Raw genomic sequence first — 24,388 nt, 5'->3', positions numbered from 1 at the left:
CTGAATATGCTAATTCAGATAATCAGTACAGGCAGGTCTACTTCATGTTAAAATCTAGCCTGAGCCCACCCCACCTCGTTTTCTATTCACAATCCTATTGTCACAAGCACAGCCTCCTGTCCTGCCGAAGTTTTTCCCCTCAGGTGAGAGCAGGATCAACACGGCAGAGTTATTTACCACAGCTTTGTATGCAGCGCAAGCCAGGCCCGAGATCTACAAATTCTTCAAACACTTTACAAACCCGCAGGTCATCCCAGCTCCCAGGGTATGTCCTGTACTCTCTCACAGTACCCCTTGCCCCTCAGAGAAAGCTACAGGAGGTAACAGCAGTCTGTTTTCTGCATTAGATGTAACATCTGGGGGGAGGGCTAGAGCAGCCTGAAGAAAACAGCTCCCCACGTACTAGCTGTTGTCCCACTAAACACAGGCAGCAACCAACCTGAAACTTCTGAAAGGAGTTCAGCACAAAGCACAACTTTTCCACCAACAAGCAAAACATTCGTATCATCGATAACATACAAATTAACTGAAATGGGGCGCTGTCACAAACGTAATCGAATGGAGTGAAGATAACCTGATGCCAACAGTCTGACAGCTCCAAAAGCCTGGGACTGTTTTTATACGGAGCTAGACAAATTACTCACCGAAAACTGTGTGTTTAGCAGTTGTCTACATAGTTCAAGGCAAGACTAGGAGAGGCCCTTCCTGCCAGAGGAAGATGTCAAGCATGGTAAAGCCTCAGCAGAGGAAGACTATGAGAGGAAGATGGAATGAGTATGATCTTTGCGGATGGCACACTGATCTTGGAGAGGCAGACTTACATAAAGTCTTGTGTGCAAACTCTTAACTAAAGACTACTGACCACCATAATGCCCCGCTTGGGTGAGTCATTTGGCCATGCCTACAGCACCCTTACACCCATGCCCACAGGGAGAGAGGTTACCCTTTTAGTCAAATTGTCTGTAGGTGCAACTCCAGGTGTCAGAGCTCAGCAGACAGTAGCCATCCCAAGCGTTTGCCCATGCTTTCCTGCTTTTCCTACTTGGCGACTGTGTGATTTGCCTCCCCGTGCTCCTAGAAGATGCAGGAGAATCTGGAGTGGCAGGTCCTTTCTGACTGCTCTGCTAAGCCAGATCTTGGCACAGTTTCAGACTTCCCTGAGTGCCTGCTAAAAACATTTAATGCCAAAGGTAATGTTGAACAGAAATTTATTTCCCTTTCCAAACTGCTGTAACCTTGAGGTGAATCAAGACATTTTTTTTCATATTCTGTCTTCTGTGCCAGTATTATCCTGCCTGTAGAATAAGAATAGATTTTATAGGTTTTGAAGTAAATGGGTTGCATTCTATGTATTTTTAGACCTACAAAAAAGAACATGTATTTGGAAAGCCTGGTTCTCCCAGGACTTTGTTAAAGAAATAAAGGATGCAGTGTTAAGAGAGTCAGGGATAATTCTGGCCTCAGGTCTTTCAACTTCTCTGCCTGCTGATCACCACCCCCTTAGTCTGAGAGGTGGCAACAGAAATCAGATGAGTCAAATAAAACGATGGGCTATTTCTGTTTGCTACAACAAAAGATACCTTCTGGAGGCTTTGCCATGTTCACATACCCTTTCTCATCCCATGTTGCATCACATGGCCACTCCAACCAACCAGACTCAGGTAGCTTTAGGACATATAAACACAATTCTAAAGGGAATATTTAACTTTATAACAATTTATATCTCTCAAAATTATACTAAAAAGTTGATGAGAATTATCAGTACTTTCCAGTGCCACAGTCTGAGGGAAGCTTTGACTGGTCCCTGGGTGGGGGTAGGATGGGTGGGAACCAACCCCGCCATGCACCTGCATTCTCATAGGAGATCCCTGGGTCCCGATATGAGAACAAGCATCACACCAAAAAAAAGGTGCCAGCTATGCATTAAGAGAGAAAAGTGGTTTATAATCAGGGCACACCTGAAGATCTGCTGTTCACTCTGGAACAGCATGAAGCAGGTATGTACACAACCACACAAGGTACAGTCAGCTGAGCACAACCTACTGTCTGCGAACAGACAGTCACTCCTGGGTTTAGGGATTAAAAAAGAATTCTCCTGGGAGAAGAATTTGTTTAAGCCTTCGATTTTCTCAGTTCATTTGTAACGTTCCAGGTCAGGCAAGAACCATTATCTTCCCTTTCAAGAAATAATGACCTAGGTAGGACCCAAGCTTCAGCAACTGCACTGCAGGATAACCATTTTCTAAGCTCTATTTGACAGCTTCAGGCAGCCAGGTACAAAGTAGGTTCAGAAAGCCTCTGGTTGAAACCGTCACACAGTAAATACCAAGCGAGTCCAGATAAACATCCACCAGTAGTTTGCTGCACATTCTGCAAACTAAGCGCAAATATACTTCTGATCCGCTCAAGCCTTACCCGAGTCTATTCTGACTCGATGGGCGATATGGCAAAGGATACCATCAGAGTTTCCAAAAATAAGTTTATATATGTTGAAAGAAATTACCTGGGAAAAATAATAGATTAATTCCATTTTAATGGAGTCTATTTTTTTGTAAAAATACAAATTTTAGGGTTTTGCTGGGGGTTTTGTTGGTTTTGCGTTATTTTTTTTGTAAAGGAGCAAAAAGTTCATTACTATCGTTTCCTGCCAGCTGTTGAAGCAAAGAAATAAGGCAGCAAGACTGCAAAGAACGCAAGGCATTTAACAGGGAGTATTTGTTCAATATAATTAAATACTCCCTGGTAAATACCTTGTGTTCTATACAGTCTTGCTGCCTTGTTTCCCAACAGACTAGGGAAGCGCAGGGCTGATGTGCGGTCAGGCGGGGCGCAGCGCTGCAGCGGGGCAGCGGCGGGGTAGGGGAGGGCGGCAGCCCCCGGAGCTGCCGCAGCCCCCGCGCCCCCCGCCCGCCGCGGCGCGGCACACTGCTGCCACCTGCCGGGATACCGCGGCAGCGCCCCCCCGCCTGCTCCACCCACAGTCGGTCTGTTGAAATAATGACATTTTAAGGAAAAAAAAAAAATATCCCAAAGCCATGAATGATATTTGAAAGGTTTATTCAATACAAAGAGAATTAATAAGTACAAACTACATTTATTGAAGTTGTTTTACAATTCTGCCCTTTCCAAGCTTTTCTTAAAGAAGGCAAAGGCAGTTTCATAAAAAGAAGCAATATTAAGCAGGAGGCAGGTCCTTGTAAGTACTAATAAAAAACACTAAGCATGATTTTTCTGGTTGTCTCCCATCTTATCTTTCAAAGCCTAGCATGAAACTTTAAACCCTGGTTCAGTTTTGCACAAACACTGCCAAAGGAGAGCACTTTCACGAGCACTAGTTTCTCAATACTCATCAATTACATATACCCCAGAATGTGCCCAAGCACTGAGATGCCCGGCACAGGATGGCCCGTGGATAAGCTAGTAGAGGGTTTACTAGCTGCAAAACCAGGGAACCTATTTCCCATGTGTGTAGCTTGAATAGGATGGAGCATTAAACATATCCTGCATATTTTGGTGCCCAGTGTCACAAATGTAAACACCTACTACCTCTGCTGCTTTGTCACTGGCTTGGTGCAGCACATGACAGTATGCCATTCCAGATGCAGCAGTCAACATCAGGGCCAGTCCCTCCTCTTCCTCTGTGCTTTACTGTGGCCTCTCTAACCCCTCAAAACCAAAACGTGATGGTAGAGGAGGCAGAGAAGGGCAAGCAGCTGCCTATTTGCCTGACAGTATATTGTGACACAAGACTACAGATACACTATGTGCCTTCATTGTGACTTCCTGAGAAATGATAATCAGAATATTGTTTTACTTTCATATAAGAATCTGCAATGACCGATGCTAGCTACATTTTGACACACTGCCACCTGGGCTGCAATTCATCTTACTCCATCTTTGCATATTCACTCCACATAAACCTACATGTTCAGGCTAGTTACACTTTTCTGTAGGAGATGCTTAAGATTAGCTAGAATTCAACCACACAGGACATAAATTTTATTGTCCTATTTCCCCCATCACTCAGCAGATGGCATTCTGGCAATGGTCTTGCAGATGGTGTGAATCAGCCCATCCATGCTTTAATCAGGCTGCCTAACTGGGCAGACAAGACTCAGCATGCTGAGCAAATAAATACCCATACTCAAAGCCCTTGTCATTCACTCTTGCTCCTTAAGAGCTATCACAGCACCCCATGCAAAAAGACCTCAAAACCAATCAGTCTTCTACACTGATAAAACTTCCATGAAGCACTGGACCAAACAGAGATTCCCTGTAGAGAAGGGGGGGGGGGGGGGGGGGGGGAAGGAGAGGGAAAAAAAAAAAAGCAGCTCCTCATCACACAATGTTTCGTGTAGGGGCACAACTTTTGTCTTAAGCCTGCAAATGATCCTGTGCTTGGTACCCTTTATTTCTACCTTTAGAAACAGCTTCACTTTACAAAAGACAACAGATGAGTCAAGTGGACTCCCTGTTGTACATATTTCAGCCCAGTCATGTTCCTGGAAGGGCTAGAAAGGCTTACTTATTCAGCCTAGGTGAGGAGAGGATTAGGAGAGGGGAGAGAGATAAGGAAGGACAGGAATGGTGAACACGTAATCTGTGCACTCTGAAAGGAGCAGGCTTAACCAGCAGCTGAGAGCACTGTCAGAAATTTCTCTCAACAACCCTGCACACATCAAGAATGTTCCACAGTGCAGGGACACAGCCAGCCACGGACTGATGCACTCATACCTACGAGGCAGCTGACGCTGACTTCAGTAACAGTGGAAAGGTCTGATGTGGAGGGGATGCAGGAGGCAGCTGTGCCCGCTGGCACAGGCAGAAATGCTTGCAGAGAAATATCCTGGCAGTCCACACATGGGAAAACGATCAGCATCAGCTCTCGCTACGTGTCAAAATTAAGTAGTAGTGAGTAGCAACCTCCAGCACTGAACCCCTACTATCAGGAACTGAAGAGTTCACCAGCAATAAGGTGACAGGGTGGTGGTTCAATGCTTAAGTCACATGCCTCTCTCCTCATCACTTTTACTACTTACTCCGTAGTGATCGACACTTATGTTCAGAACCAGCTGGTACTGGGTAACTGTCTGTTTTGGTACAGATTCTACCAGAATTGATGTAGAAAGCACCAACACATGGTATGCAAGAACACACATGGAAAACAAAACCATAGAGTGCTTATCCATTACTGTGTATAGCTTCACAAACTGACTCAAAGCCTTGCCTGTGAGAATTAAGATGGTGCTAAATACTGGCTAGATGCTTCATTTGTGTCTCTGCTGGTATACTCCTAGCATCACAGAATCTGCCGTTGCCTATGTTGCTGGAAAATGATTCCAATGGAATTGTTGGATAAAACATAAAATCAAGATGTGACATGCCATGTCCTTCTCAGCTTGTAGAAGTGCAGCAAGGTCTAACCAAGGAAGCTTTGAAGAAAGCTGTGACATGTACAGGGATGCATGAGCATGTGAAACTATCTTCAGTCTTTGTTGATGCCAAAACAGCACAGAGTAACTACTCAGAGATTAATTTTGTCTTTAAGCAGCAAAGGTATTTATTTTGTGCAAATTTGGGGAGCTAGCCAATTTGCACCGGACAAACTGGTTCCAAAGTTTTCAGTGAAAAATTAGGTATTTTATACAGTTTTCCTTAGAGGTTACACAACGTTTTTACATACATATTCATTTGATTTTGACACCAAATCATTCCATTCATAATAGGTGGGATCTAGGTGGAATAGACCTTTCAATTTTCTTTGTTCAATGATTTCCTGACTTGATGGTCTCCTTACGTCCTTCAGGTGCCCACCTTCTATTTTCTAATTATTCAGAGTACATTCCTTTCTCAACACAAACAGAGCATCAACCAAAGCATTGTACCAAACTCATCCTGACCCATCTTTTTAAGACCTTGTTCTGTTTCATTGTGAGCAGTAAGCAAAGCTGCCAAGTAGATTCAGCCCCCTCAGGCTTATGCCCAGAAGACAAATGAAGTTAACCAGAAATTCCATATGCTTTAGTCCCAGGAAAACAGAAGGCTATTGACCCTGTGGCATTAAACAGAGTACCAGGAGTAACTACCACTGTCTTCACATTCTTTCAGAGCTCTGAAAATTAAAAAAAACCCAAAACCCAAAAACAACTCCACTGCGTTTTGTCTCCTTCTCTCCTTACAGTTATCACATTCTGCAAGGTTTCAGCTTCTATGTTATATTCTATCCTTATTCTTGATTTGCACACCTGTTACACAGCAGAGCTGTGTTGACCGTGGCTGGATGCCAGGAGCCCACCAAGCTGCTCTATCACTCCCCTCCTCAGCAGAACAGGGCGGGTGAGAAAAAAAAAATGGAAAAAGCCTTCCTAGATAAAGGCAGTTTAATAAAGCAAGAGCAAAGGCCGTGTGTGGTAGCAAAGGAGAACAAAAGAAGTTATTTTCTACTTCCCATCAGCAAGCAATATTCAGCTACTTCCTGAGAAGCAGGACTTCAGTACACGTAGCAGTTGCTCTGGGAGACAAATGTCATAATAAGGAATGCCCCCTGCTTCTTCCTGCTCTTAGCTTTTATTGCTGAGCAGACATTACATGGTATGGAATATCCCTTTTGTCAGTTTGGATCAGGTGTCCTGGCTATGTCCCCCCACAAGATCTTGCCCACCCCCAGCCCACTGGTGAGGGGGGATGCTGGAGAGCCAGCCTTGGTGCTGTGGAGCACGGCTCAGCGGTAGCCAAACCACTGTGTGTTACCAGCACCCTTCTGGCTGCCAACACAGAGCACAGCACTGCGAGGGCTGCCGTGGGGAAAATTAAACCCACCTCAGCTAGAACCCATACAAGAGTTTAATTCAGCAAGGTGATGAGAGGTAGGGTTCTTTTTTTGTTTGTTTGTTTGTTTGGGCTTTGGTTTAATATTTTTTTTGCTAAGTCTGTTCATCAATTATTTTTTCAACCTCTATGTTTAATGCCCTGGCGAATATCTTCATTGCAACTTCTTTGGCTTTTTCTCAGAGTCTTTCCTGCATGTCAACTGTGCATGTTCTGCATGTCCAGTTGAGTAATTTTTCTTCATAGGTCCCAACTTTGGCCAGGATGCTTTGATTTTCAAATTAAAAAAAGAGGGAATCTGAAGGAATAGCTACCTTGATAAAAGAGTGGATTCAGCCAAAGTTCAGGTGGCCTTCCTTAGGTAAAACTCAATGCCATTTGGTTACTGCTGAAGTACATCCAGTTTAAATTCATAGTCACTTAAACACAGGTTTAAAAGAAGCAGCTTAAAAGCCCCCCTATCATAACAGATATATAAAAATCCAATCACCATGACTAGAATAAATGAACTAATACTTAACAGAAGAGGCCATTAAGAAAGAAAAGAAAAAAAAAATCACAGAAAGACTGTTTCCAAAAGCAACAGAAGGACCCTGGGGTTTAAAATACTATGACTGTGAGATTTTAAGAAATTTCTAGTCATGCTACTCAATGAAACCTAATAAGGAATTAGGAATGTGGCCTAATTGCTAGCAACAACGATCAGTGCATATAGAGCATTTTGCATCTGCTATTAGATGCAAATTAATAATAAATAAATAAATAAATAATTATTAGAAAGCAAAATTCACAGAATTACTTTGGAAAAATCATACCCTAGGCATTAGCATACTAACAAGAGGCAGAATTGAATATGCCCACAAAAGACAGGGAATTTGTCTGAGAGTGTGTCTAATAGAAGCAGTTGTTAATATCAACAAGTTTGCTAAAAGGCAACAGACACAAAAGGTTGTTCAGAATTGAGGCAGCAGGGAAAAGTGCAACAAGTTCCATTGAGCATAGAACAGTGCATAGCATATTCTTTGACCTCCTGGAGAATCTGAAATGTGGGGGAGCCTACTATCTGACTTTTAGGAGTTTTTCATTAGTGATGAATAAAGCATATGTTAAGGTTTTGGAAACCAACAGAACTAGCATGAAAGATCTCATTATAATAACTTCACATGCAGAGTGATGAGCAAAGCCGATCAACTATGGTAGGATAGGGAATATATGGTAGCGTCATACCTACAGGGCAGAGGAAGGAACGGGATCTGAGAAGGGAAGCCTAAAAGTTGAGCAACGCTGTTTTGCCAAGGGAAGAGGAGATAATGCAAACAGCTAATCTTGCTGTACCATCCATTCTGGCATGCTCCACTCCCACCTCATCAAGGCAGCAGGTAGCAAGTATACATCACAGTAAAAATCTGTTGGAAGAAGGGTTCGCCGGGTCAAGAAGATGCTCAATATGAGTTATGCATCTTGCTCAACTTTATTAGTTTCCAACACTACTTATATAGAACCGATACACATGCATATTCGTAAAGCAGAAATATAATTGGTTAGTAGTCTCTGAACACGCGTGGTTCTCACACTCCTAATTATCATGACTAAAATAAACATTATATCCATGTAGCTAATTGTGTTGCTATGCTTCAGCCTTATAGTTTGTTACTCCCTATATTCCCATACCGCTCCCTATCTTTCTTGGCCCTGCACCTGCTTTCCCAGCAGCTGTATCCTGTTACAGCCACGGCCGGTTGGCACAACATAATTACTCAGTCTCAGGATTCAAGAATAGCTCAAGGCCACCTTTCTTGTTATCTTCAGCACAGCAACTTCAGTACAATTCTGATTACAGGCCTATTCTAATACCAGGCCTGGATTGTGCAGATCTTCAGAGATTCTAAGGCCATGCTTCTGCAGCCATTCTTCTGCAAAAATCCTCAGAAAAATTTGACCATCTTGAGATCAAGGTGGCTAGTAAAATTTTTGGGAGGTAGAGAAGCCTGTTGTTGCTACCTTCAGAGCACTGTAAAGCAACTGCCACATAAAAGCTGGCAACATTAAGGTTGCAAAGAAAGTGAATAGACAATCCAAGCAGGATTGCAAGGAGCTGATGATGAGAGAAACACAGATGGATACCTGACCACGAGAAAATAATTAAGTAATCTCTTACACTGAGCTTACATTTTAGAGAACAAGGCTCACCAAGGGAAGGGAAGGATCAGCCCTACAATTCTGGGGGTGATTTCAGGCCTGTAGGTACCTAGGTATGTAGTAAAACCAAAGAAATGTGTTAACTAGTCTGCTATATGCAGAAGTGGTTTACCACTGAAGTGTTAACATGGTCCATAACCGGAATGGAAGTCTAGGGGCAAAACTTATATTGTTACATGGTAGCTGAAAATCACAACCTCCACTGCAAACATGCTCTGAAACAAGGAGAGCAGCAGAGATTCAGAGCATGACTTAAGAAATGGTGCAAGAAAACCCAATATTCTTTAGGACCTGGTCAAATTTCTAAGATAAACACCTTATTGGAAGAACAGGCATGAGCTAAATCAAGTTGCTAATATTAGAAAGCTACATTCAAGTAAAGGGCAGATTTTGAAACAAAGGGTATTTTTATTGGTTGCCTGCTAAGCCCAGGGACTCCAGTAAGATATTTTTCCTCACAAGTTTGCAGATGCACCTTGCATGCCCTTGGCAAAGCATTACACAGTCTTTCTAAACTACCTTGCAGTAGTTCTAGTCAAGTTACCAGAGAGCATATAATTATGTTCATGTATGACTCCAGGTATTTTTTTTTACCACTTTATTAGCTGTCTTCCCTTTAGCCTTCAGTCATGAGATTTGTCCTCAGCCAGCTATGCTCCTGCCTAGTAAACAGATTTATTCTGGTCTTCTAGTGTAGGAAAGCCTTGGTGAAGCCTGCAGCATGAGCTTACACATGTATTCAGAATGATATAGTTTGCTCTTTTACATTCCCCACCCTCCCCAGTTTCCTTACCAAGTTCTGAAGAAGCCCCCTTTAAGACTTAGTCCTTTCCCAACTAGCAGGACCTACCACACCATAGCTGTTTAGATTATAGTTTAGCTATGTCTATAAAATTACTTCACTACTTTTAAAGCAAAAAGAAATGCAAGTTGATGCTTTAGCTATTATTTTTGTAGTAACTATGAACAACCTCTTTTGTAACTGGTTTAAGCAAATCCTTAGGTTAAAGAGGCACTTTTCTCATTAAGACCTTAGTGTGCCACCTGCTTCACAAAACAGGGGCTGCAAGAGAAGGCCTCGTGCAAAGGCCCCGCTCTAGTCAGTGGAGCACGTTAGTACTGTCGCAGCCGTCCGTCCCTACCCTCCCCAACCCAGCAGCAGCAGCAGCGGCGGCCTGGCCCCCCTCCGAGGGCAGAGACCTCCTCTGCTCATACCCCACCCCTACAATCCACACCAGGACAGACGGGACAACCCAGCCCCGACCCCGCCGCATCCCAAACTCCCGCCTTGCCAGGCCGCCGCCCCGCGCACGCGCGGCACCGCCCACCCGCGCGGCTATTTCCGGCCGCCGCCGGGCGCTTCCGGTTTACGCGCGAGGCCCGGCCGGAGGTGGAGGGGCGAGTGCTGCGGCGGGTCCCGGCCGCCCTCCTGTGCCGCTGGGTGCCGGCCCCGCGCCGCTTGCGCTCGCTGCGGGATCCCCCGAGGGTGAGCGGGGCCGTGCCCCCTGGTGGGGCGGGGCTGGGCAGCGCTGCTGGCCGCGGGGGCTGCAGCCCCGGGCGGTGGGCGGGCGGGCAGGGGGAGGCCGTGGCGGGGAGCGCGGCGGGCCGTAGGGGGTCTCTTCTAGCAGCGCAGATTCGCCGCCCCCCCAAAAAGTGCCCTCAGCCGAAACAACCGCGGTCGTGCTGGTGCCGTTGGCCGGTTGCTCCTCTCGGAGACCATCACTGTGTTTTCGGGGTAAAATGGTTAAAGCTTTACAAGGCCGCCCTGAAGCCGCGGGGTCTCTTTCTGGCGTCCCGGTTTTCCTCCTTGAGGAAACGTGTTTGCCGGTAGCTGCCGGGTAGCGCTTTCTCTGTAAGAGCCGGTTCGGCTTGGCAGGGCCCGGCTGCCCGGGGGAGGGGGCGGTGGGCGCGCAGGGGTTACCCCGCAACCCTGCTGTAGCGCAATTCGTATTTCTAAACCTGGCCCTCGCTTTGGGTCAGCTAAAAGTAGCATGTGCTCGTGGTTTGGCGCCTAGTTAACCTGAGGCTTCTGACAGCTGTGGTGTTCTCTGGCTAATGCCTCCTGCAATCGGACCTGGAAAGAGAGGAGCAATACATTGCAAACTGGCTAAAGAACCTCAGCCTTCCTGATAATTACCTGACGTTGAGCAGGAACTCACGGAAAAATTTTGCTTAAATGCAAGAGATGCTTATGTACTTTTTACAGTCAAGCTTGTTTTCTAGATATCCATCTTAATAGCTGATGTAGTTGTACTCAAAATCAGAGCCTATAAAGAATGACTGACTTCTGTTTAAAGTTATGTTGGGGGAAAAAAGTGACCTCATAGATATTTTTCCTGTAAATTGTAAAGATTTCAAGTATCTGTAATACACTTTAACTTTTTTTTTTGCAGATTAGTAAGTTTACTGAAGCGTTGTTACGGAGCTAGAATGGGAGTGAAAGGACTTTTAATTGTTTACTTCCAGTTATGCATTTTGCATATAGATACATAGGGTTATTCTGGGCCTTGTTTTTGAAATGTTAGATGTTCAGCTAGTCACAAGAAAAAGGGGTTAATGTTTATTTATCTGTTTACTTTCATTTCAAGCAGAGTATTTCCTCTTTTCTAAGAGTAGCAACTAATTAAATGACTGAAGTTCAGAGTGACTTGTTCTCGTTTTAGCTTTTTCCTACATGTTAGTTTGTGACACTTAATATTTTGGCGGTAATCTATCCACTTGGATTCTGTAGCTTTTCTTTTCACTGTCCAGTAGTCCGGCTTGAGCTAAGACTGCAAGAGTACAATATGCTTATGCAAGTAAACTTCCTTTATATAGCACTATAAGTCATGAGTATAAAAGGTCATTTTTTTGTCTTTTCTGTAATCTGAGTTTTGCAGCTATTCATGTGGTGTTTAGTTTTAAACTTTTGACATTTTTTCCAGGTTTAAGTCCGTTTTATTATACAAGATCCTCACTGTCGTAATGAGGCTGGTAATTCTTGAAGATTATGATCAGGCTAGTGAATGGGCAGCAAAATACATCTGTAATCGTATTATCCAATTCAAGCCAAGCCAAGGAAGATATTTCACGCTTGGTCTACCAACAGGCAAGTTTCATTCAAAGCCTATATAACTGACTAAATATAGAACTATGTTTGTATTGTTGCTAACAGATACAGTACTTAAAAGAACATAAATACACTTTTGGTAATGCTCCCAATATATTTCTTTTAAAATACAAATTTAATTTGTGTAAAAAGTTGTGATAGTATTTCTCAGCTTCTCAAACTAAATGAGAAATAATAGGTTTATTTTACGTTGAAAAGCTTTGTAGCAAAATCCGACTATAAAGACACTTAAATAAACTGATTGTGTGGATACATAGAACAGTAGAAAAACTTTATTTAACAGGGAGTACACCATTGGGATGCTACAAAAAGCTGATAGAATATCACAAGAATGGAGATCTTTCTTTCAAATATGTGAAGACTTTTAACATGGATGAATATGTAGGTAAGGTGCTAATTTTTTCCTTTTTTAAAACAATTAAATACTTTGTCAAAGCACGATGTCAGTATAGTATCTTTGTATCTCTGTTAGACTTCTGTCATAAGATGACCCCATAGGGTCATCTTAAGCATTATTCTCTATTCCTTTATCCACAAAAATGCAAATAAGAAACAGGTGGATCCTGGGCTAAATTAAGTGCTTCCGAATAATTCTGTAGACAGTATCTAATGTAATATTTGTGACTTCATTTCTTCTGAGGACTTTACATTTATTACTGATAAATGTAATCTGAAAGGAATGTAAACCAATTACCCTGTGCATGCCAGCAGGAAATATTTCTTCTCAATATAATTTCAAATAGTGCTTTATCTGACTGATTTGCCTTGCATGCCCTATGTTGGTTACACACAGAGTAGAATTAAGGCTGCTTGTTTAAATCTTGCAATATGTTAATTTCACTCTAAATTATTTCAGGACTTCCCAGAAATCATCCAGAGAGTTATCATTCCTATATGTGGAATAACTTCTTTAAACATATTGACATAGATCCAAATAATGCTCATATCCTTGATGGGAATGCTCCAGACTTACAGGCAGAATGCGATGCATTTGAAAAGAAAATTGAAGAAGCAGGGGGAATTGATCTGTTTGTTGGAGGTATGAGGAAATGCTCTGTGGTTAGTTATGATTCAAATATACTGACTTTAATCATTATTTTCATAATGTAGCTAAACCCATTTTTTTTCAAAGATGGTATAAGAAAGTTCTGTGACTAACAATCAGTATGAATACCAAAACAAAGTTGGTGTCCAAGTTTCTAATAACTTAATTTCAAGTATGTTTTGAATGTTTTTTATTGGAAATGGGGAACCAAAAGGAAAGAATGAGTCCTAAAACTTTTTTTATGAATTTACAATGTTTAAGGATATTTGTTGACTCGCAGGTGTGGAATGATTTACTTTTTTTTAACTTTGAAAAGGCATTGGTCCAGATGGCCACATTGCATTCAATGAACCCGGATCAAGTTTGTCTTCAAGAACAAGATTAAAGACTTTAGCAATGGACACCATTTTGGCAAATGCTAAATACTTTGATGGAGACTTATCTAAAGTACCAACTATGGCGCTTACAGTTGGTGTGGGTACAGTGATGGATGCTAGAGAAGTAAGAACTCATTTAGTTTTAGTTGCATGCATCTGTTTTCAAGACTAGTGGGTATTGATACTGGGGTTAAAAGTAAACAAACCTTTGTTTTGCAGGTGATGATTCTTATAACAGGTGCACATAAGGCTTTTGCATTGTACAAAGCAATTGAAGAAGGAGTTAATCACATGTGGACAGTTTCTGCTTTCCAGCAACACCCTCGTACTATCTTCGTGTGTGATGAAGATGCTACTTTAGAACTAAGAGTTAAAACTGTGAAGTACTTTAAAGGTGAGCACTGAACCAGAGGTTACATGTACTTAAAAAAAAAAAATATTAAATTGACTTAAATCTGAGCCTTCCAACACTTTAGCTAGTGTATAATGCTATATATTCAAAATGCTAAATGTTAACTTATTTCTTGTATTACTTACATTCCTGAAAAATTTACTTTGGAAAAATATTTCCATTGCTTCCAATTTTAAAATGATAGTTCAGTAATATTCAGTATGTAGAACAGCAGCAGTCTCGTGTTCCAGAATACTGGTCTTAAATATACTGGAAAGTTTCACTTAAAGAAAACTTGTGTATTTATTAATCCTGGTATTTTTTATGCTGCTTTTGCTACGTACTGTAACGTGTTATCTAGTAAACTTGAAATGTGTGATAACAGACTTTGAAGCCACTTGAAGATGTCTTTTCATGCAGTGCAATTAACATAACAATCTATACTGACTGGATACGCTGCACCCTTTTACTGACCTTTTCATATTTGTAGTAAGTATAATGAGGGAAACTTGAGATTTTTGGTAGTCATTGAGACTTCCTAGATGTGAATTCTGTTTCACTGAGACTGCCGAGAAAAGCTTTTTCCTAACTATATTAGCACAGCAAATGCAATTGTGTATGTCAGTCTTCTTTCTTACTAGCATGGATACCTGTAGTAGTTGAGGCATCTGAGATCAAGACTGTATTTTATGAAAATTTTTTTTTTAGAGCATTGTATCACCAATGTCCATATATTAGATTGCAGTTCTGGTATTAATGTGATTTTTTTTTTTTTTTTAATCCTGATATCACTTGTGGCCAGCCTGTTAATTTTGGGGTTTTCCAGTATGCTGTCCTCCCCTATGTATGAGGTGTGGGGTGTGTTAGTCTTTACCTGTATCACACTGCTAGGTAGTACTTTGTGTTGTTTTCAAAGATAAACTTCTTTAAGTGCTCGGATAAACTTTAAACATTATCTTGTGTTTCATAGCTTTCCCAAGCAAAGCTTTTGTATATATAAATCTGATAGAGAATTATGAATGAAACTGAACATTGCTTTAAAAAGTCAAGGGCTACATTATATGAATGTGTGCTTTTATCACAATGTCTTTGATTACCCTGTAATACAGAGCAATAGAATTCTTAAAGATTGTTTACTTTAAACTTGCTTTATTATCAGTGAGATTTTCCCCTTTTAAGATGGAAGAGAAATCAATGTGGGTCAAACCTGGAATTATTTTTGAGTCTTGATCTTAGTTAGACTTATTAGGAAGCTGGATAGTTCTTAATACTGCTAATTATGGTAGCTATTTACTGTGATTTTTCACTACTTAAAAAAAAATCCTCAAGGTACTATTTGAAACTTGACATTTTTTTCATAACAAAGTACCATGTTGGCTGGTAACTAGAATAACTCTTACTCCACTTTATTTCTAAACTTTCTGAAAACTGGCTGGTTAGAAGCTGGAATTGCCAAGTGTACTTCAGTGTTCTTGCTGGAAAAGGGAAAGGTAACTTCCTTGCAGAATGAAGCAGAAAGTGAACTTTGAATTTACTAACTACTGCAGATAAGTCAGTTCAGTATAGCTTTTTCTGTATTTGTGCATGCTGCTCTTAACTGTATGCAGAAATCTGTTTATTCAAAGCATACTTGAATATACAGTGAGACTTTCCTTTGAAATAATTTTGGCATCTATCAAGTAAGCACTCTGGTGCATACGTTTTTTTATAAAATCCTTTTCTTTATAACTTTTTCCTGAATCATTCACTAACAGGATTTAAATATATTGACAGCAGCAATACTTTAAACATTTCACATGCATCTAGGAAGTGGGTAATTATCTCCATTTCCTTTTTTTAGAAGAGAAAAACACTAGCAGGAAGTGAAATGCTTTAAAGTTCAAAACATGGTTCTAGTTTGAGTAGTGTGTGCAGCTGTTAACTCTTTCAGTACAAATGGCTTTTGTACCGAATGTATACTTAATATTTTGTCACTGCTAAACTCCTGAAAAATACTAGACATGACCATGTACATCAATCCAATAGTTACCCTTCACGAAATCTAAGAAACTGTTTTCTTATGTTGCCTTCTAATGTTTGGGGTTTTTGCACAAATATTTGAAGCGAAGTCATTAGCTAGAGAGACCAATTGAGCTGGGTTCTTGGGATGGTTATAGGAGTGTTGCCTGAATGTGTGATTAAGTGGAGAAGGAGACAGTAACATCTGGATTTTAGGATAAATAATCACACGTTGATTAGAAATAGATGCTGCATAAGACTCCTTTTGTTGTGGTCACCTACAGTAAATGGCCCAAGATTGTAAGGTTGTTCAAGTCTCATGTTGCTGCAGTGATACTAAGTTTGCCACCAGATGCATCATGTAGCAAAGGTATTTAAATATTCTTTGCCATAGGTCATCACTAAAATATGCACTACTGTTGGAGTTCTTTCATGGCTTTTTGTTTTTTTTGTTTTAATGTTGCACATCACGTAAACTTGTAATTTTAGAAGTTAATCTTTAGTTTGGTGCTAAAATGGTCTTTTACTTTGCAGATATTAGTCCTTAAGGTGAAATGAGGTTAAAAACATATCTGTGACTGAATGTCATACCAACTAGATGTAGGTAACGTTTTTACTAAGTCGTAACACAGTAAAGAAAGAAGCACTTTTTTTTATTGCTCTTCTCTTCAGCACTTTCCAAAATTAAAATACCTGAATAGGAAGACAGATGCTCCCCTAACCACAGCTATGGATGACTTGTATAGGACCAAAAAAAAGCCTGGCTAGACTAGAAAACGGCTGCACTACTGAAGTTCTGAATCTGTATTAACAGTCCGGGTACTTTTAGCTTGTTTTCCTGTCTAGGACCAGAAGGTATATTACTAATTAGAAGGTAATACTGCAATGGTAGAACACTGGAATTCAAACTGACTTTTATGACAAGTTGTGGTATGAGGGGAATTTTTATGTTGTTGTGCAGTTTTTATTACAAAAGAAAGATGGGTGGCTCTCATGTATTGAAGTCACCTGGAAGTATTCCAGATCTACTTTTTAACAGGTCTGTTACCAGACAACTGTCTCATCCCTGTTCACTTTATGCTGAAGATGTTGTTAGTATAAGTGATACAGGAATATATGCTGTCTTTAACTTCTGATTTTAAACTCCTTTTAAATAGCCATTGTTGTTTTCTTTAGGGAACTATTTAAGATGTATACTTTGAAGCAAACTCCAAGTAAAAATGTGGATAGAAGGGACATGTTGAAAAAGTATAACTAATGTAAAGCTGGCATTGTTGCTTTCCCCCCAAGGTTTAATGCATGTGCACAATAAGCTTGTGGACCCACTGTACAGTATGAAAGAAAACTGAAAGAAGAATTCAAGAGGAACTCCATGTGGGTCAACAGCAACAGTTTTAGGTAGCAGATGAGTTCACTGCTATGCAATATGCTGAAAACTGTTTAAAATGGGGAATCCTAGGTACTGTATTTTTTTAAAAGGTCCAATATCTGTACATTAACATTCCGTATCTGTTGTGCATTTTGCTTTGAGATTTGGAGCTCTGTTGTAGGCTGGTGGTACATAACTAAATGGAATAGAATAGAACAAACCTGGGGGAGACTGCATGTTATGGGCAGGGGGGAGGGGGGAAGCAGAGCACTTATTCTAGCACAGCAATGTAACGCATCTGCCTTGTGTTAGAGAAGATGATATTTTATTTCCAGGAATTTGTAACTTTTGGCTTGATTAGTGTAACTACCTTTTGCGTTTGTCTCTAAGCAGAATGGTTTTGGCCTTTGTCAATACTATGGACTTGTAATAGTTGTAAAATTTCTACTATGAAATGTTCTGTTTACATATATCTAATGTACATTGAGCTTTTGCACTTGGTTGCCTTAAATTTATCTTAAAACAGTTTTTGGGCATCTCAAGTCCTGCTGTACAATTCAGGCAAATAAAAATATAAAAACAGTGCCTAAAAATGCACCAAATTCTTGAGAGTTGTAACTTCACAGATAAAAATATTAAACTTCTGCCATAGCACTTTTTCCTCTCATGTATTTCAAATTACTTTAGGATTTTTATATTTTTGGTAATTGGAGCTTTATACATAAGAAAAAATTTAGATGTTCCTTTCTGGAGGTACCTATTTAATCATACTATTGATGTTACTATTAAATGCCTGAAATAATGTTAATTTACAGGAATATGTCTGCAGGTTTAATATATAAGCATTTAAAGTCAACTGTTAATCACTTTGCAATAGTTACCTCTCATTGTATCATTATAAACATTGAGCTGTTATAAGGAATGTTATTTCCTACTTTGAATATAAGTAAAACTTCATATATCTACAATTTCAAAATTGTTTTGTTTCTACTATAAATTCTGACACGAATAATTACTTCAGGGTTTCATGGAGGGGTTAGGAATTTTGTGCCTTCTTCCACCTAAAGAGGAAGTTAAGAGTTTGATTAATACTTTTTTTTTGGGGGGTGGGGAGGGGGCATGGGGAGCATGCCCTTGTGTAAAATACTCACTGGGAGAAAGTGCAATAAAGCAAAATTTTTTTTTTTTTTTTTTACCCATATGAGTGGTAGGTAACCCTTCTTGCAGATCACGTTACCTTCCCAGGCATGTGGAAGAGTCCCCCCTTGCTGCTGGAGGTTTTTCAAGATGCGATTGGGCAGGTTGCTAGATAAGATTATCTAGGTCACGTCTCCCAGAAAGGGTTGGACCAGGTGGTTTTTCAAGGTCCCTTTCAAACCTGGACTGTTCTATGATTCTATGAAATTCGAAAAGGATGAAAGAGTCTGCCTTAGAGCAGTGTAGGAAGCCAGGGCTAGTGTTTCAGTTCCTAAGAGTAGATTGAACAAGCGCAGGTTTAAAATAGGCTTTCAGGTTAAGGTTCAACCTTCACGCTTGTAATTTTTAAGTATAATGCAATACTGGGGGGAAAAGTTTAACTGTGCTTCAGGAGAAAGCTGTTACATGTAGCATATAACCCACGATTTGCATTGTTAGGCTTGCCATTCTTGGCGTTTAAAGCTAAGTAAAGACTTTATATTTGAAGTTCTGTTGAGGACACTAGAATTCAGGTTCAGGCATGAGTGGAAATGCATGGCTTTTATATCTTTCTACTTAAAAAGCTTTTTCTTCCTTGCAACTCCTTATTTTTGTTTTTATTCCAGAGTACCTTTCAGTCATCTGCCTTGGCAGCCTTACCAACTAGAGCCCTTTTTGGTGTTATCTTAAAACATTGTGAGGCCACAGTATTGGTACCTCTTTTCCCTTCACAACTACTGAAACTTCTGTGAAACACAGGCCTGTTTAAGTACTGGTACAGCAGTACCCATGCTTGTCTGAGTGGGTCTAAGGCTTCCTGCCTCTTTTTGTGAAGTTTCCAGTAGTTCTCCAGTTTGTTTCTGTTAAACTTTTTCTAAGTTATGAATTCTATGGGAGGGAGACTTCTACTCTAGCCCCTGTAAATTCATGACTTCATTTTTTTTTTTTTAATACTGCTGCACTGTTTCTATCATTTCAGTCCTTAAGATGCTTCCAATTACTTTCTTAGTAAATACCAGTTCTTTATTGATGGTACCTCCCAAACTTGTTAGCTATAAGTCAGCCCTGTAAATTGTTCTACCTGTTACCCTGCAGTATTTTCAAACATTTTCAAATTCACTAAGTCTTAGGTTATTGGTCCTTGGGTAAGTGAGTAAATCCTAATGTAGCCTGGCACATCTACTTTAGTGTTTTATTCCCCTTTTTCTCAGTAAGATTTTGAAGTATGCTTCAAAGGCGGGGAAGGGGGAATATGTGACCAGATTGACACAAAATGACCTGATTCTAAAACTAATACTTCATTTACTTTAAGAGTACTAACCAGTTCTCTTAAAGTCCTTGCTTTCAGAACTGACATCCTGTACAAGTCCTCTCAGAATTATACTGAATTTGTATTTTTTTCTGTTTCAGATGGCTGTAAGGCTAAAAGACTGAGTTCTAGTCTCATGCTCAAAGCAACTTTATACATGCATGTAACTTCATTTAATTAGGTAATATATATTTGATATACTCAGCAACTTTATGAAATATTTACTGTTTGGATAATCTCTGTCTTACCTTTAGCTTCTGCTTTATTCCTCATTACAGAGCCAGTACCTACTTTCTTTTAGGTCTACTTAAAGGGAGGGTTGGGAGAAATCTTGCTGTAGTTACTTTGCTCTTAGCACATATTACTGTACCTGTACTTTCTTAAAAGATATCTCTGTACTTTCTTAAATGCTGTCTTTTAAGATAGCATTCCTGCTAGCTTTTTTTAGGGGAGGAATAATAATTATGTTAATGATAGAGAGCCTTTATTTGCATGTCCTTTCTTCAGCGTCAGTAGTAGCAGCAACGTCTATTAGAGATGTGGGATAACTTGTTTGCACACAGATCTTTGGTTTTTCAGTATACTTGAAACAGCTTCAAATAAAAAACCCAAACAACAACAAACTAGCTAGCCATTAAAGTATCAGAATTCCCCCCTCCTTCTGTAGCCCTTGAGAGCAGTGTAGTTGAAGGGGATGTCTGAAGGGGTCCAGTTCAATTCCATCCCTCCAAGGATTTTTCCCAATTCATCCTTGTACTCGGGCTGTAATAAAAGAACCACCTTGTGATTAATCAATCTCAGATTGTAGTCACAATCCTAAATTTAAAAGCAGCCTTTTCTGGGGTTGGTACTTCAGTAGGTATTAGTAGCAATCAGTTCTCCAAAATAAATATATTTAGTAACAAGAAATGAAGATTTGTGAAGACCCAGATTAGTCCCCAAATAATAAAAGCAGCTTAAAAGTTTGTGAAGGAGGGGGGGCAAGCAGTTGTTAATGCAGTATAGAGCATGGTTATTAACTTGTGTTTACATTTCAAAAAGCAACAGGTTATATTAAGCATGCTTAACTACAGCTTTCAATTGTGAGCTTGGCGATCAGACTTTAGTATGTGAACAATACAGATGTTCAACAAGTACACCAGGATGTGTTCTAAGAGGAGGAATGAGAGCTGTGTGTGGTGGCAGGGCCACGATCTCGTTGCAGTTACAGAGCCATGGTGGGATCGCTCCCGTGACTGGGATGCTCTCGCAGAAGGCTGTATAGAAAGACAGGCCAGCAAGGAGAGGCAGTGGAGTTGCTCTTTATGTGAGGGAGCAACTGCAATGTAGCGAGCTCTGCCAGGGTGGATGCTGAATGAGTCAAGAACTTACAGGTAAAGATTAAGGGGCTTGCTCACATGGGGGACACTGTTGCAGGTATTTGCTCCAGGCCACCTGATCAGGAAGAGGAGGTCCATGAGGCCTTTTACAGACAATGGGAGGTGGCTTCATGATTGCAGGACATGGTTCTCACAGGGGCCTTCAGCCACCCTGCTACCTGCTGGAAAGACAATCCAGCTAGGCTCAGAGTCCAGGATGTTCCTGCAGAGCACTGATCGTGCAGGAGCTGATGAGGTGAGGTGTGCTCATAGACCTCATACTCACAAAGGACCCATGTGGGATGTAGCCTTGGCTGCAGTGACCGCAGGATGGCAGAGTTCAGGATCCTGCATGGAGGATCAATGTCTACAAGTAACTTAAGGGCAAGCGTCAGGAGGACAGGGCCAGGCTCTTCTGTAATGCCAAGCAACAGGACAAGGGGCAGTGGGCACGAACTGAGACACAAGAAGTTCTATCTGAATAAGAGGAAGAAACTTTACCTTGAGGGTGGCAGAGCAGTGGCACAGGCTGCCCAGGGAGGGTGTGGAGTCTCCTTCTCTGGAGACATTCAAAACCCACCTGGGTGGGATACTGCCCAGCCTGCTGTAGGTGACCCTGCTTTAGCAGAGGGTTGGACTAGATGATCTCCATAGGCCCTAACCATTCTGTGAGTCTTTAAGGCTTGAATTAAAGGAATTCTTTAAGGCTTGGAGCAGTCTTGAGTACAGCAGTTATGTATCTTGTGTTGTCATATATTAAAATTCCCAGCATCTTCATGATTTCCTAACAACTGCAATTTGAGGAAGTAAAACAGGAAATAGCTTGATATTTTTGTGGCCACAAACTTTTAGGTAAAACAAACCAAAAAGCCAAACAAAACCAGCATTGTTTGACTATACATATTTTCAGTTACTTTTATGAACTGCCACATGGTTCCTGTTCTCTCATACAGACTTGCAATGCTAAACAAAACCTAATTATGTTACATTTTAAGTGTCAGAAAAATGTTAGAAAACAATGAAATACAATGAAAAACAATACAATTAGAATTGGCATTGTCAAGTCTAATTAATTTCATAATAATCTACAAGTATCTGTATATTTTAAGTACATAGTCCTTTCAATTTATGTCCCCACATATATTTGACTTTAAGTGGTGTAAATTAGATATATTCCTTCTCACAGTGATAAATTCTACATTAGCTCCTTATTACAAAAAGTTGAGAGAATTATCAGCTGCATGCCACTGATCTCTATTTGTCAGTTTGTCTCTTCAAAACACGTATAAAGGCATCTCTTGGTACTTCCACATTGCCAATTTTCCTCATCAACTTCTTCCCTTCTGCTTGCCTCTTTAAAAGCTTCATTCTTCTTGTAATGTCTCCACCATACTATGAAAAGGAAAAATATTTTGGTAAGCTTAAATGCAACTACAGTATATTTCAGCAACACTAAACTGAAGTGCTTAAAAGTCAGAAAGGCTAGCTATATTATGACAAAATATTATTTTATACTCCAAACAGTTAAGCCAAAAGGCCACTAGTTAAAAAGAACAACGGAGCAAACAAGCATGCTCATTTAGACAACTGAGGGTTGAATTTGGTTACCTAGATTTATGCATTCGCATAAGCCTGGCTGACATTAGACACACCCTGTAGGACATCCAAATAACCCTCCTGGAACAGCAGGAGGATGCCAGCCCAGACACACTAGGTGAACCCTTATACGATGCTGAACAACAGCATCCCATGTATGTGCCTAGCAAAACAGTTCTACAGTAGTTGTGAGAAAGGGACACTGGTTTAATTTTTTCTGACATGTTCACTTCAGAGAGCTAAATACAAAGTAAGTAAGGGGCAATGTTTTTCCCTGAAGCAACTCTCTAGCCAGGCTGAGAGCGCTGGAGTTGTTGAGCCTAGAGAAGGCTCCAGGGAGACCTTATAGCAGCTTTTTGATACTTAAAGGGGTCTTATGAGAAGGACAGGGACAGACTTTTTAGTGGTGCCTATATCAACAGGACAAGGGGTAATGGTTTTAAACTAAAAGAGGGTAAATTTAGTTTAGATATTAGGAAGAAATTCTTTAAAGGTCAGGTTGGATGAGGCTTTGAGCAACTGGGTCTAGTGGAAGGTGTCCCTGCCCTTGGCAGGGGGGTTGGAACTAGATGATCTTTAAGGTCTCTTCCAGCCCAAACCATTCTATGATTCCTATAATGTTGTTGAGCCTTGCTGATAGTCAGCTATTGCATATTTAAGACCTTATCATGATGTATTTCTGAAAACCCAAGTAAGTGTCTAACCATAATCAAGTTAACAAAAAAGTACTTTTATAGTTTCTTAAATCACCTGAAAAAAAACAATTTAGGAAATATATGAAGTTACACATATGTGTGTGTGCACACGCATTTACCCTATGTCTACAACTATTAGAAAATGGTGAGACAGGAGTGAACACAGATACGCTGTTGAGTTCACTCTAATGTGTATAATTTTGAAAAAGCCATTACTTTTTCTGATCTGCTTTTACAGCAAGCTGAAACCAGAGGTTACAGAAATTGAGTTTCAAAATACAAGCTTAAAAGTACATGTTAATATTCCCCTGACACTTGGTAGAATGCATAAACAGAACATGTCTTTGCTGGGTGTTTAGGAAGAGGTAAGCCCAAGTTAGCAGGACTCTTAGGTTTACAAATTTAAAAAAATGAAAAAAATACCTACACATTTTGCCACAACATTTTTTCTGTAAGCTTTCAGCCTGTAAAATGAAACATACATACATTAACATATTAGAACATCTCCTATGTGTGAAGCTAAATACTGAGCTGTCAAAATGCTAAGCATTTTTTTTCTATTAGTTTAGTAAGATGCATCAGAATTATGACATTTTCATATTTTGTATACAGAAGATAGTTCTAAACAGAAAACTTGATTCACATTTCTCAGTTCTAGAAATAACCTTTAGGTCGTGCAATATGTACATAATGTACATGCCTTTTTATGTACAGTTTCTGCTATGATTCAGTGTTACATACATGTGTGTACATAGATATGTACATACAAATCCTTAGAGCACCTCTGCTTGGATCCCTACCTTTAATTATTTTACCACATTCCAAATTCTATTTAAACAGCAACAGCAAAAATGTGACAAGAAACAAAGTGTCAAGGAAACTGTTTGCTCTAAAAGAAGTGACTGCTGCTGAGAAATAGCTATGTGTTTAGCTTGCAA

The 24,388-nt window shown here is 40.3% G+C and overlaps 2 protein-coding genes across 7 annotated transcripts in view; one reads left to right on the top strand and one right to left on the bottom strand.

Moving 5' to 3' along the window:
• The first annotated feature begins 10,381 nt into the window (after positions 1–10,381).
• The window catches only part of GNPDA2 (glucosamine-6-phosphate deaminase 2), an 18,892-nt gene continuing 4,885 nt past the window's right edge, over positions 10,382–24,388 (top strand). The window contains exons 1-8 of one of the 4 annotated variants that reach the window (XR_005827994.1): positions 10,382–10,513; positions 11,952–12,115; positions 12,420–12,521; positions 12,993–13,175; positions 13,498–13,682; positions 13,778–13,952; positions 16,482–16,547; positions 17,238–18,284. Coding sequence is in view for 3 of the 4 variants with exons in the window: in XM_040594900.1 (XP_040450834.1) it covers positions 11,992–12,115; positions 12,420–12,521; positions 12,993–13,175; positions 13,498–13,682; positions 13,778–13,952; positions 19,903–19,982 (849 nt within the window). In the remaining variant the exon portion in view is untranslated. Of the gene's footprint in view, positions 10,514–11,951; positions 12,116–12,419; positions 12,522–12,992; positions 13,176–13,497; positions 13,683–13,777; positions 13,953–16,481; positions 16,548–17,123; positions 18,285–19,902; positions 19,983–24,388 lie in introns of those variants that run through there. The other 3 variants (XM_040594900.1, XM_040594910.1, XM_040594920.1) reach the window with 3 other exon arrangements.
• The window catches only part of GUF1 (GTP binding elongation factor GUF1), a 25,347-nt gene continuing 22,947 nt past the window's right edge, over positions 21,989–24,388 (bottom strand). For all 3 annotated transcript variants that reach the window (XM_040594878.1, XM_040594869.1, XM_040594888.1), the window contains 2 exons: positions 23,878–23,914; positions 21,989–22,551 (listed from right to left, as the gene is read on the bottom strand). In XM_040594878.1, coding sequence (XP_040450812.1) covers positions 22,414–22,551; positions 23,878–23,914 — 175 coding nt within the window. In that variant the 3' untranslated portion in view covers positions 21,989–22,413. The remainder of the gene's footprint in view (positions 22,552–23,877; positions 23,915–24,388) is intronic.

Source organism: Falco naumanni, chromosome 1, assembly GCF_017639655.2.
Source record: "Falco naumanni isolate bFalNau1 chromosome 1, bFalNau1.pat, whole genome shotgun sequence".
NCBI classification, from domain to species: domain Eukaryota; kingdom Metazoa; phylum Chordata; class Aves; order Falconiformes; family Falconidae; genus Falco; species Falco naumanni.
Note: the sequence above shows the minus strand (reverse complement) of the source record. Positions and strands in the feature narration are given on the sequence as shown.